The following is a 13,171-nucleotide window of genomic DNA, read 5'->3' on the forward strand; positions in this document are numbered from 1 at the left end:
TCACGCTGGCGAATCGATAAGCATAGCACCATTGGAATGAAGAATTTATGACACAAAGATGGCCAAAAGGAGACCGAATTCGCAATGCCAAGTCATTCCACACGATCATTTTGGTAAGTGGTAACAACGTTGAGCTAAATTATTTTTAAATTTTACATATGTTTTCGTTTGCATACATGTATTATTGGATTTCTTGTGCACGCGATCACAACATCCTGTTCAGCGAAGATTGAATTGCATACGAGCAGCAAATAAGCTTATGCGAGCTGTTGAATCAAGAGTTGAAAATTCATTTTCTATAATGCAAGGCTTAGAGGTTATTATTGTAGCTGAAAAGCTACATAAGTATGCAACTGCCCTTGATTATACGACTTGTCAGTTCTGCGACATATTAAACAAATTGATCTTCTTATGTCTCTTATGCTAATTCATCTATAAGTTTATGTCATTACGTTTTTATTTTATGACCATCAATGATAGCACATAAAGAAGGTTTCAGCTTTCGAATCACCTTAATACAGTTGTTAGAGCATTTTTGCTACGTGTATCGTCATCGTTTGTAAAGATTCTATGCAGCTGGCGTTTATAATCAGGTGGCATTTTACATTGGTTAATAAAGTTTGGCACAGTAGAGACATTAGGGGGATAGTTTATGTAGCTAATCCCACGGAGGCAAGTAAAATATGTTGACGATTTATTCACATATATTTTCAAAGTTTTCATGCTCAGCTGAAAAGTTTTGCTGTGTCTCTATGTCCGGCAGCCTGACAGGTTTTTCAAAATACTCCGTGTCCGGCAGTCAAAATTATTTTTTAAAAATTTTAGTTAACAATGTGAAATCCTTGTTTATATGGCTGAATACTAATTTTGGTGAGCCTGGCACCCGGTATATTGGGATTTATAACGTAGACTATTATAAAGTGACCGGCAGTCAAAACGTTTGAATAGCAATCCGGTTAGCCTAAAAAGCACTGCGGTTAGCCTAAAAAGCACTGCGGTTAGCCTAAATAGCTCTCCGGTTAGCTTGTGTACGGTTAGCTTTCAATAATGCTAAGGGTAACTCTATAAATAATTTTAAAAAATTCCGAAATTTGCCAGCCGGTTGCTGTGGTGCAGTGGTTAGGAGCATCGCTTGCCATGCCAGCGACCCGGGTTCAATTCAATTCAATTCAATTTACAGTGTTTTACTTAAAAAAAAATTTCTAAGTCTTACTGCCGGACACGGAGTATTCTAAAAAACCTGTCCAACTGCCGGACATGTAGCCACAGCGGAAAAGTTTGAAGACCCTTTGAAAATACTGACAAGTGAAATTAGTGTGCCTTGTTTAATTCTCCAGGAGCCAGTTCATGTGCATGTACATTAATATACAGTGGCAGATGCAAGCCTGTTTTTAAGGTTGGGGGCTCAAAATAGGGTTAGCACATCCTGCTTCCTAGCACCATTTTTCCTCCATCCTGACATCCTGCTCAGTTACTTCAGACATGTCATCCCGATCCCGCCGAGTTCCAAAGTATTTTAACTATGACAAGATGATGTGTTTCCTGATGAGACACCGAGCTTTTACATGCTAAGGTATTACAACAGGCTTTTGCAGTTGCTCAGGTCACTGTTTATGCTAAACAACATAATGTAAGTTAATTGGTAAATTTCTACAAAAGAGAAACTGTGTTGACGGGCCTGCATGACCACTCCAGTTTGCAGATGAATTGGTTCATTACAACCTTCACAGCTTAGCCTTTACTAGGACATCTTTTATGGATTTCCTTGATACGAAATCAGGTGGGGGGAAGGGGGGTACTCCTTGAAGATTTCTCTCAGTCCTGGTTGATTCTGAATAAGGTGCCTTTTTTCCGTGAGTGTGTCCTTAAGGTTAGACAACTCCAGGTGGTATTGCATTACAAAGGGCAGTATTTTCAGTGCTAGTGCCACTTTTCTATTGAAAGTTAATCTCTGACAAGTGTTTTTCTACAATTCTAGCTGGGTAATCTCTATTCTGAAGGTGTGTTTTGAAGTTTCCACTGAAATTTCTGTTCTGTTACTGTTTGATAATTTTGAAAATTTTCAAATTTCAATCTCGTCCCCAGATCGAACCCCATAGTCAGTAATGACCAAAAGCACTACACTCTGGAAACAGTCAGAAAATTTTGGTTCAATTTGATTGTGCACATATGTTTAAGTTCAATAGCAGTTGCTGAACATGCATAGAGAGTAACCACTCTGGCTAACGCTGGCTCACCTTCCGATATCTCCCACAAATCTCAAGTTTTTAGTACTTACCCAGAGAATCATGTCCTCTGAGAATGAGATTGTCAAAAATTATAAAATATGATAATGATGAATGACTTACAAACAATATATGTATTAACATATGATTAGCTTCGATTTGCTGATTTGCATAGTATAAGACCGTGCCTTTTTACAAATTCCTTGTCACTTTCCCCTGATGAAGGCTGAAGTTTTAGCCCAAATGTTGGGACTTTTACAAAAATTTTTACTAACATTTTTACATTTTTTAAACCAGAGTAACGTTTTTCAATCATATACCCTAAATTGTCAGTAGTGGATGCATAAAGCTTATTTAACCCTTCAGATTTAACAAAGAAGTTATATCCCAAGGACCATGTGAGGTCATGAGGGGCTATTTGTTTGTATATTTTTTTTATTTAGTTATTAACTGACAAATAAATAGGAAATTAAACAAAATAAAAAGAGAAAAATAGTAATATTACAGCACAGTACTAAACCTTACTATTATAGTAAAAACAGTTGGTTACAATACTTACAACAGCACTTACAGTACAACATGATAGTTAACGCTACTTACATCATTTAGTTTACATAGCTAAAACAATAATGTTTGTAAGTGTTAGTATCTGTGCTAGTACATGTATCTGTGTTCTGTTTTGTTGAAAACCCTGTATAGAATCACGCTATATAGATTTGATAAATGTTAGTTGCTGGTTCGTTTTATTTGTCCACCAGTTTTGAAAGGTCTTCCAATAGGCTATAACAGAAGAGCAGCGTAAGAACACAATTTATTATCTAGAGGTACTACCATGTGTACATTGTTGTCAAAAATTTTGTTTCTAAAACAAGTCGTTTTAGTTGCAAGAATGTTGTGTATGATCTTACATTGAAACATTGTTATCTTAATGTCTTACTTGATCTGGAAATTTAGGTTGTCAAGTGACTGTGCGTCTGTTGCACGCTTTTTACTTTTCTTCCGACATATTCCTTGCACAATCGTCTCTTGGAAGGTCTCTGATGTATTGCGTACGTATTTTCTACAATCTTGGTTATGCTAATTGGGTATAGTTTGTGAAAATTTAATGGGAAAAAATAGCAAAACCACATGCTGAACAAGTGATTGTTTTTTGAGTTTCTGATCCAAGGAAAACAAATCCTCTTTTTCCTTAATGGTTAGCTATTGCAATCAGGAGCTCCACTTTTAGGCTTGGCTAAATCTATGTAATTTATTGGATGGTCATGACGGACTTGATGGAACCCTCCTGGGTAAAAGTTTCATTATTCAAGATGGCTGCCACCTAAGGACAAGGCATTCCTATAAAAATAAAAATAAAAATAAGACTTAATTTAAGGAATGTTAACACTTAATAGCCAAAGGGTAATCAACTTGTGGCCCTTGGAAAATAAAATTACAAACCTAATGAAAAATGAACAGTGCTATGAATACAAATAACCTAAAATTATTAGAGATGCGAATAGTTGAATTACAATTATAATTATCATATTAAACACTTCCATGAAATATAGATGTAAAAGCTAAATCCTAAAATGGTCTAAATGTTGCTGCGCTGCAAAGATTGTTTTAATCCTCTTTCTTCTCCTTCTGTTAGGAACCAAGGCATATATACTATAAGATTAAGCATACCATGATTTGCTAAATTTTGGCATTTTTCGACTGGGCAGCAAAATAAGGATTGAAATCTGAGAAAGTGTAGGCCAATTAACGTGGACTTAATCATGATATTTTATTTTATGTTTTGAGCAGGAGATGACAGTCCTGTGTTACTCAGTATACCACAGATGCAGAAACCTTTTGACTATGGTAAGATGACACCAATGAACAAGTTAGGTGAAGTCAGGTCAGATGGGAAGTGTTCCAGATACATGAGGGGTCTCAGGTCAAAAACCCGATAAGGTTATGTTGGGAGCATTGGGAAGTGACCCGTTGGAATTCCTTATTGACACACTGCATTGAAAAATTATAGGGAACGCCGCAGATGGGCTGGGTGGAATGAAATTCCAGGGAGAGTTGCACTTTTATTGATAAATGGGACCTAGATGTACATATTATACAGTGCCAACTGATAACAAATTACAAGAAGCTGTCAGCCTTTCCAGAAAACAACCTGTTTAGCAACTTGTGCACATAACAATAAAGTATGGAACATAGAAACAATGATGTAGAAAGGAATTTAGAATTATTTCAAAAAGATAATAAATACTGTATATTGACTGTCACTTTTACCTTGACAAGGAGCTATTGAATAACTGAACCTCTAAAACCATCCTCTTTCTTCATCAGGATGGCAGCGGGAGATTATTTATAGGCATATAGGATCTGGCAGAAATAGTGATGTCATTTACATAACACCCTGTGGAAAGAAACTGGTAAGAAATATTTCTGTTGAACTTGTACATTTTAATACATGTTTGTTGATAAAAGTTCAATAATTATAGTCATACGGTTAGCCTTAACTGCTGATTTTAAGGGATGAAGTGAAGGGGAGGTAAGTAAGGTATAGTTTAATTTATGATTTTCAGAAAGTTAGTTTCTTTGTAATTCCAGTCCTCAGATGTTGATTGTGTGACAGAAAAATGCTTTTAACATTTTCTCTTTAATTATCATCTTTTGTAGAATTGCCGAGCTGATGTAGAAAAATATTGTAAGTATAAATTACATTAACTTTATACATAATTGCTTATTAATTTTAAATAACTATCAAATGGTTAAATAGACATTAAACTATTTATTTAATATACTCCCTTTTGCAACCATCTGGAAAATATGTTACCTCCCCTATGTACTTCTTAATTTACTATAGGAAAGAAATATTCTTTCTGACTGATGGATTTTTTGTTTCACCAGTAAGAGCAGAGAAGATCTGTTATTTGTCTCCAGATTGGTTTTCTTTTGACAGTCATGTTCTAGTTGGTGGAGGAGACAGAGAGGTATGATGTGCTTTTTTTCCATTGAGTGCAGCCTACTTTCCATATTGACAACAAACATTTTAAGAAATTCCAGAATGGGAGCAAATGGTACAGAAAGTTCTGGGAAAGTTTCCAGTAAATCACATGATTTACTTCAGATATTTTGACTTCACATGCAGTGAAAACATGTATTTTAAATTAATAGTATGTGTGAAATACCTCAATGTCCATTTTAAATTTTAGGTTTCTCGTGCCATTTCAGTCATAGCAACACAGGAACCATGGAGAAAATCCAAGTAAGCTGTGAGCTTATGTGACATCTAAATTATATGTATTCTTTTGTGGGTCTAGTTTGCCAAACAAGCTTAATGTTGAAATCAGTGTGAAGAGCTATGCTAGTAATAAAACACAGCATTTCCATTCTGGACACCTTGGAAACAAGGTAGAGCACCAGTGAAGTTGACTGACACCTTCAGTCAGTGGTTTTAACGCAGTGCATATGGTGATGACAGGTGGCAGTTCCAGCTTTGCCTGGATTTGTCATCCAAGCTGCGTTTTTTTGTCTTTTGCCTATTTGTCTGTTACCTTACCTGTAATCTTGTAAAGCTGGTTGCAGACATCAGGGTGGATATTGCTGGATTGCAGCTTAAATTGCCAGCCGTGGTAGCTGTACTCGATTCTACAATGCCACAATTCAATGCTCCATTGTTTTGGATTCATGAAGGATTGCTATTTTAGTAGGCAAGTTATTTTTCCTAGTTAATCTGCGCATCTATTGCTCGATTCAGAGTCCAAATTTGTTTCCACTCTTCTTCTTTGTCACTTAGCATAGGACTAATGATTTTATTCCCTAATATGTAGATGGTCTACATTGGTGATATGTACAAGATATTGTCCAAATCGTAATAATGCCAGACCATCACTACAGTGCACCAACTGCAAGAACTTCTTTCACCCAGAATGTGTGTTTCTGTCTACACCAACTGAAATCAAGAAACATAAAGACAACTACATTTGCACAGTGAGTTACAATTCATTTAAGCTGTACATTTACTTGTAGAGTAGTAAAATGGATAAGTGAAGCATTTATAACAAAACTGTATACAGTATATAGATCAGTCATCTTTATTTTGGTTTACAAGTCAACTTGATTTATAAAATAGCGTGCACGCTAGTCCAACCTAATTCCTATTGAGCCATCATGAACGAAATCTCCATATACACACGGCCATGCGTATATAACATGATGTGTGCATTTTCAATATAGCTGCAAAATTTCCGTCGAGGTTAGTGCGAGTTCCTTTTGTTTAAGTTTCGGCAATGTGAAGATTATTCTGAACAATCCAAACCCTACTTCAAGCCTTTGACTTTTGCCGAGCAGAGATGTTTACTTTAAAACTTGAGTATTTTCACTTTGTTTGTCTACATTTTCATTGAGTATTTTTGACTTTGTTTGCCTACATTTTCATTATAATTAAATCAAAGAAGCGAATTTTTCATTGACAAACCAGGTTAAGCATTGTCGTTCAACTGATTGTGGTGTGTTAGGATCCTAATGGCCTTTGTTTTCCTTCACCATGCATTGCAAGAATTTTGTAGTTGATCACAATTAAAACATGTTTTAGTGCCCAATATGTTGTCACCATGTTATAAAAGAATTGGTTCATGCTTTTAGCTGTATGTATGTCAAGTTATGGATGCACTTGGGAAGTTCGGAGAGCACTCAAGAAGCTAGGGTTGCTCTCGGCTATTGTCTCAAGCAACTCTTATGCTTCTTTGGTGCTCTCTAAACTTCCCATGTGCATCCATAACTCGACATACACATACTAAGCATGAACCAATTCTTTATGTTACAATTGGCCTGGCCCTCAGATAGCTAGTAGGGAGTTTAAGAAACCAGGACACAACACTGAGGACAACGTCAATTAAAAAATTATTTAATTTATATTTTACCTACGAATCTCGCGATACTCTTAAGTCATTTTCGTTTGTTTCTTAATGTCAAAACTATCATGAAACTGAATCTGGGACAGGGCGAAACATTTGAAATAAAGATAAAAAGTTAGCAGTCGTGGTTCACGTTCTCTGGACAACGCAGAATTTGGTCATTTCACATTGTTGTTTGCAGAGGACAGCAAAGAAATGTATCAAGAATTATGACGCACATGCCCAGCCATTGTTCTGCTCATTAAACCTTTTGTTTAGCGACATTCCCATTGCCATTGCTGTCGTGGTTTTCTTAAACTCCCCAGTGCTAGTCTACACATGTCAGTCTATCATAATCTAATAACAAACATTCTCATTTATAAATACATTACAATAGGAAAATTAACAAAAAGTAAATAAAATAGAAGGGTGGGAAAGAATGACAGAAATATACTATGTGGAAATGTTAGGGGTTATCAGATTAATTTATGAGTAATTCGTGAGTGTGATTCAGGTTCTCCATTCAGCTATTTCTCGCAGAATTGGTTTGTGATCTAGCGGGTGGCCAATTACAGCTGTTCAAACCTGTACTGGATACCTGTAATTGGACACTTGAACCGTCTGATCGTGTGCACTTCAATGCTTCCCTTCTTGCAGTTGCCCTTTTAATTTAAGTGATTGGTGGAATATAACACTGACGTTTTCACTTTCAAGAGGTTCACAAAGACTTGTTAACTTCAACACTTGTTATTGAAACAATTAAGTAACAATAAAATATTGTTTCCACCTTCTTTCACCAAGAATTTGTGTATGTGTCACACATCCTGCTGTGTTTCTCTCAGCAATTGGACCTTGTGATGTTGAGGTCATGAGTGCAAACTGAATAAAGAACTGTGTATTGCAACCTGTAAATCAAATCAGGCAAATCAGGCATCATTGAGTTGTAATACAGTGTATGTTATTTAGATTGATTGACTTTGCTATACTTGACACCATGCTATTGAGCTTCTTTGTATCATGGGTTGAACTAAAGTCGTTTCTTGTACATTCATTTGCAGCACTGTTCGCTGGTTGAAAACCCAAATGCTCTTAAAGTCAAAATCAAATTAACAGATTTATGTCCTATCCTGAAGCTTTCATTTGATTGTCTGCTTCACATCTTGTCTTATCTTCCCCTCATTGATCTGTGCAGGTAGTGACGATAGTATTATTAATAATAATGAATTAATAATAAATTAATGATGATAAGGACTTGCATGGTGCAAATTCAACATACATTTTCAAAATGTGCGTCTCAAAATTGATAGAAAATAACAACGACATAAATAGATAAATTAAGAAGAAACACAACCAGGAAAGAATATTGGAAAGAAATATCAAACATTTTTGATACCATAAAATATGAATGTAGACATTTTACAAGCTTAAACCTAATAAATTACCTGAGTGGCCTAAAGTGCTTTGGACTCCAGGTTCAAGCTGGATTGTTTGGGGTTCCCTGGAGTGTAATTTTTTTCCTTTAACCTGTAATTCCACGTTCTCTTGAGCTGTCACTGATTGACTCTTAAGGTAGAGTGAGTGTGATGGAGGGCCCTTAATCAAGGGAACACTCATCAAGTTTTACTATTCTGCTTAATCAAGGAAGAGTGATCACCATTTTCTTTCTATAGAGTCAAATTGTGTGAATCTTATATTATGATTATGCTCTAACATTTGAGTCATTAGTTTAAATAGCCAATGCACCTACTAAGCTTCCTGTCCCGTGGCCTTTTATACAAATTGTTTTTCTAAGTGGAGTCATCAACTTTGTGTTATGCTACATGCAGAAATTGGCTATTATACTAAGTTATGTAACATAAGCTAATTGAATGTCTTCAACAATAGTGAATATATACACATGTTAATAACTTAATGTTTTTGTCCCCTGCAGTGCAAGCTGTGTTTGTACTACATGGAATCAAGTATCATCCCAGCCCATCTTGGTGAGAACATTTTTTAATGCGTTTTGAGGACTGAACTATGTGTCATTGTGTAGTTCCAGAAAATATCCATACCCCACCACAGAGGGAATTTCATGTGCGGCACCCACTTCCCCAGAATTTCCATTTTATGAGCTCAAAAATAACCCACCCCCTGGAATTTCCAAGAGTATAATATGAACACCCGCAATACCCTCTGAAGAATTTCATTTTGGCTGGCTTAACACTCCAGCTGTCTGTGTTCTACGTCACTCCTGTTTATTCTCGATGGATTGTAACATCTGAAGATGCGTACTAAGGAAACATTCTGACAGCAATTTATTTTAACATGCTTTGCAAGTAAATAACTGAAATGGTAACTGTCATCAAATTACCTTCGTACATGTATGTCACTATGTTCCTCAGTAAATGTGGTACAAGTTCTGTTGAAAGACCAGTAAGCTGAGAGTGGATGAAATTGATACCAAACTTTTATCATGAACACGATCGCTAACACACTTGTGAAGAAAGCCGGTGATTTTAAAAGCAAAATTACACACAAATAGACAGAGGTAAACAAGAACTTCTCAAGTTTCTGAAGTCGTAGTAGCATTTCTACTGTTATAAGGAAACTAATTTTCTCGAATGTAAGTTGTATGCGTGCATAGTTTAATTTGTTTCTGTGAGCTTCTTACACAAAACAAATCACTTGCCTCGCTTATAGAACGAAAATACATTGCCTGGGTTGTTCTTGTTTTGTTTGTGTGCACAGTTTGTGTTGTATGCATGCATACTGAGTTTAATTTGTTTTCATGAGCTTCGCACTTAAAGCATCCCACTTGCCTGTACACACTTATGGAACAAGGTATACATTGCATGGGCTCTTTTTTTGTTTGTTTGCATGCATAGTTTTGTTTTAATTGTCTGCCAAGTAATTTGCTACTTTTCCTGCACATGGCGTAACTCTAGATTGTCTATTTAGTATATTGTGTGCAGCTTCACCAGTTTTACGACTCCTTCAAGTTGACAGGGTCTCTTACTTAATGAGATGCAGTTTCACCATTTACTGTGGAATGACGATTTAATTTATTTCAATGAAAAGTACCACATTTACCACTTGAAACAATTGTAATACCTATTTTACCACTCGCACAAGTCATATCCCTTGAACTGCTTGAATCTTAACCTTCACGACAAGAGCAAGTGGTGAGCGTTGGACATGCTTGGAACTTGCTTACAAATGAGGACAAATAATTCTGCTATGTTATCAGTTCTTCGTGACTTTGTATACTATTGGCCTTTATTATCCAACTGCAGCGAATACCGTCCAAATAACAGTACAAATATACAGTGATATTGTACAGTTATTTGTACAGTAGAAAACCTGTTTGCTGTACAGGTCGGTGTGCGCACGCAAAACTGTCACACTCTCCCTCTTTCGTTGATAAATTTATTGACTACAGCAGTTGGATAATAAATCTCTTATTAGATGTTTTGGTGTGTAGTATCGCTGTATGTTTTTACGTGTTGTTTGTATTTTGACTCGTAAAAATATACAGCGATACTACACACCAAAACATCTAATAAGATGTATTTCATTAAGGAGAAATTGGACATTTGGTTTTCAATTAGGGAATTCTTTTTCACAGTGGAGAAGAGTGTCACTACATGGACTGCAAGTTAAGAACTGGAACATGCCTGCAAGATGGATGGTCCAGTGTGCTACTCACAGAATGGTATGTTATAATTGGACATCCATTTCAGGTTAAATTTAATGATGTAGCATTTGTAGGTGATTGGGCTATTACTACAAGTGTGTCTATTGCTTAGAAAATTTTGATTATAGTCATAAGACTATATTCCTGAATTTTTTCATTCCACCCTATTACCCTGCACACGCAATAAAAGTCTCAAAGAAAAGCAGAGTGAACTGACGTGTAGGACTGATTGCACTGTACACAGCAATTTTATTCATTTATTCAGTACTATATTCGTACAAAGTTTTTGGCCAAGTGGAAGTACCCTCCTGACACTCATTTTGCTCTGAGTATGCTGGTACATAAGGACTATCCTCTAGTATTATTCTTTCATACATCTGTTGACTATTTATTAATATCGACTGGTGTGAAGTGAGTGAGTGAAAATACCGTTATCACTTAGATATAAACTCTGAACTGTTCTTTGATATGCAGGACTTAAGGGGCCTTGTACATAGCAAGAATCTTGCTGATTCATGGTCAACCATTGGAAATGTGTTTCGTCAACTATCTGCTCTGAGGTGGCTAGACTTTGGGCTTGTACCAACATGGATTCTTCATCAAGTAGCAGAATGTTTACCTGAGTAAGTAGTGACTCAGTGAAACTGCTAACAATATGATGGTATAATATTACAGGGTTAAAGGGGCCACAAGATGAAGTCAGATGACATGTAATATGCTATACACAAAATTTTCAAAATATAATAAGTATCGGTCATATGAGACAATCAAGACTGACATGACAAACTGATTCAGAAAGGAACAGAGATGATTGAGAATCGAGAAGTTTCCAGTATTTAGTCTTCAAGACTTTTTGTGTGGATGAAGAAAATAGAGTGCGAGCCATACTTTGTAAATTGTAAGTTTCGTGTCCTTAGTAACCTGTTCCAGGCTTGCCTCTTTTCGTGCTGCTCCCTAACTAATTGACTCCTCGTTCTTTGCTATTTATCAACGTCAATAAAAGTAAATTTACCGCTTTTACGAGTTTGTGAGGCTTTCGTTTCGAGTGTTAGGTCTTCATCAGTACAATGGTGATTCTTACGGTACTTTTTTTACAATACTCAGTTTGCCTCATATATTCGGCTGTGAATAGCTACTGACTGGCGCATGTAATATCTTATATCCGACAGCTTGGAAGTCTTAACTGCAGAATGGATAAGTGATATCGAGAGTGAACCAGAAAGATGGTATGTTTTACGATCCCCACTCCTACTACATCTTCTACATGTACATACTAACCCAATTCAATACTTCAGGAGATTCACGATTATCATGCCGCATCATTGGTCCTGTGTTGTGTTTAACACGAACCTTCCGCCAGTTTAGAGCAACAGAAATCTGTTAAATTTGATTGCTAGAGTTCATTACAGTCATGATTTCGCCCTACATCCCATCTGCAACCATGCACAGGTGCCTTGTATAACTGTGTTCTTTCTTTTCCCATTATTTAAGGTCGTACACATCACACTTGGATTTTGGGAAACTTGCTCAACTCACCTCTCTCAGGAGACTTCAGCTGCGAGCAGCTTGTGGTGGCTTAACTCTCCCTTCATTTGCCTTCAGTGGAGGATTGGCAGCACTGAGTAATCTCAAAGATCTCACTAAACTGGTAACACTTAGCACACAATTTCTGCAGTTTACTTACTTACAGTGAAGTTTATACTTAAACCAGCCTGTAGCTTTCATCGCTTACTATTTACCCGATATGCTCTTATATGTGAGTAGTAAGACGTGGCTGTATTGGATGGGAGGGGAGGGAGTTAGGTTAGTTCTGTTGTCACTAGAACTACGCGAAATAAGCAAGCAAGGTTTTCGGGTGTAAATCAATGTCTTTGCAGTCGTTTATTGTTTGCAAGACTTGTGAATTTCGGTTAACAGTAGCTGAAATTTTCACTTCATGCAGGGGAACGAAAATTTGGAAGACGTCAGTGAGGAAATTGAAAATATTAAAATAACCTCAATTGAAAAGTCTTTTTCTTTTGATTTTCACAGTCATTAACCACTTTAAAAAATGTCCCTGGTTCTGACTTTGGATTTCTCAGACATTTGTCCAACATAGAGGAACTTGAAATAGGAGACTGTTCTGACTGGGACAACGAGGTGAGAACTTCTTTTTCAGTTCTTGGTGTAGAACTTCCTTGAAACTTTTGAAGTGGAATGGATTGGATAGAACACTGAAACTGTTTTAGAAATCCTACAATTTTCATTTCACGGAAAAACGTTTGCTATTTCACACTGCACATGTGCAGTTCTCCGGTATAGCGATGATTAAGTAACAATTCATCGAAGTGGAGATGAATAGTACTTCGCTAATCACCTCCCAGTCCACCAATCAGAACGCGTGAAAAAACCTA

General features: G+C 36.5%; 1 protein-coding gene across 3 annotated transcripts in view; it reads left to right on the forward strand.

Annotated features, from left to right (window-relative positions):
* The window catches only part of LOC145483681 (uncharacterized), a 16,971-nt gene continuing 3,800 nt past the window's right edge, over positions 1-13,171 (forward strand). For 2 of the 3 annotated variants that reach the window (XR_014048947.1, XM_081462221.1), the window contains exons 1-14: positions 141-3,274; positions 4,014-4,070; positions 4,551-4,636; positions 4,884-4,911; positions 5,115-5,197; positions 5,420-5,472; positions 6,038-6,197; positions 8,161-8,294; positions 9,033-9,084; positions 10,710-10,796; positions 11,253-11,401; positions 11,948-12,004; positions 12,270-12,426; positions 12,810-12,917. Coding sequence is in view for 2 of the 3 variants with exons in the window: in XM_081462221.1 (XP_081318347.1) it covers positions 3,154-3,274; positions 4,014-4,070; positions 4,551-4,636; positions 4,884-4,911; positions 5,115-5,197; positions 5,420-5,472; positions 6,038-6,197; positions 8,161-8,294; positions 9,033-9,084; positions 10,710-10,796; positions 11,253-11,401; positions 11,948-12,004; positions 12,270-12,426; positions 12,810-12,917 (1,332 nt within the window). In the remaining variant the exon portion in view is untranslated. Of the gene's footprint in view, positions 114-140; positions 3,275-4,013; positions 4,071-4,550; positions 4,637-4,883; positions 4,912-5,114; positions 5,198-5,419; positions 5,473-6,037; positions 6,198-8,160; positions 8,295-9,032; positions 9,085-10,709; positions 10,797-11,252; positions 11,402-11,947; positions 12,005-12,269; positions 12,427-12,809; positions 12,918-13,171 lie in introns of those variants that run through there. The other variant, XM_081462222.1, reaches the window with a different exon arrangement.

The sequence above is a fragment of the Orbicella franksi genome, chromosome 4 (assembly GCF_964199315.1).
Source record: "Orbicella franksi chromosome 4, jaOrbFran1.1, whole genome shotgun sequence".
Classification (NCBI taxonomy): Eukaryota; Metazoa; Cnidaria; class Anthozoa; order Scleractinia; family Merulinidae; genus Orbicella; species Orbicella franksi.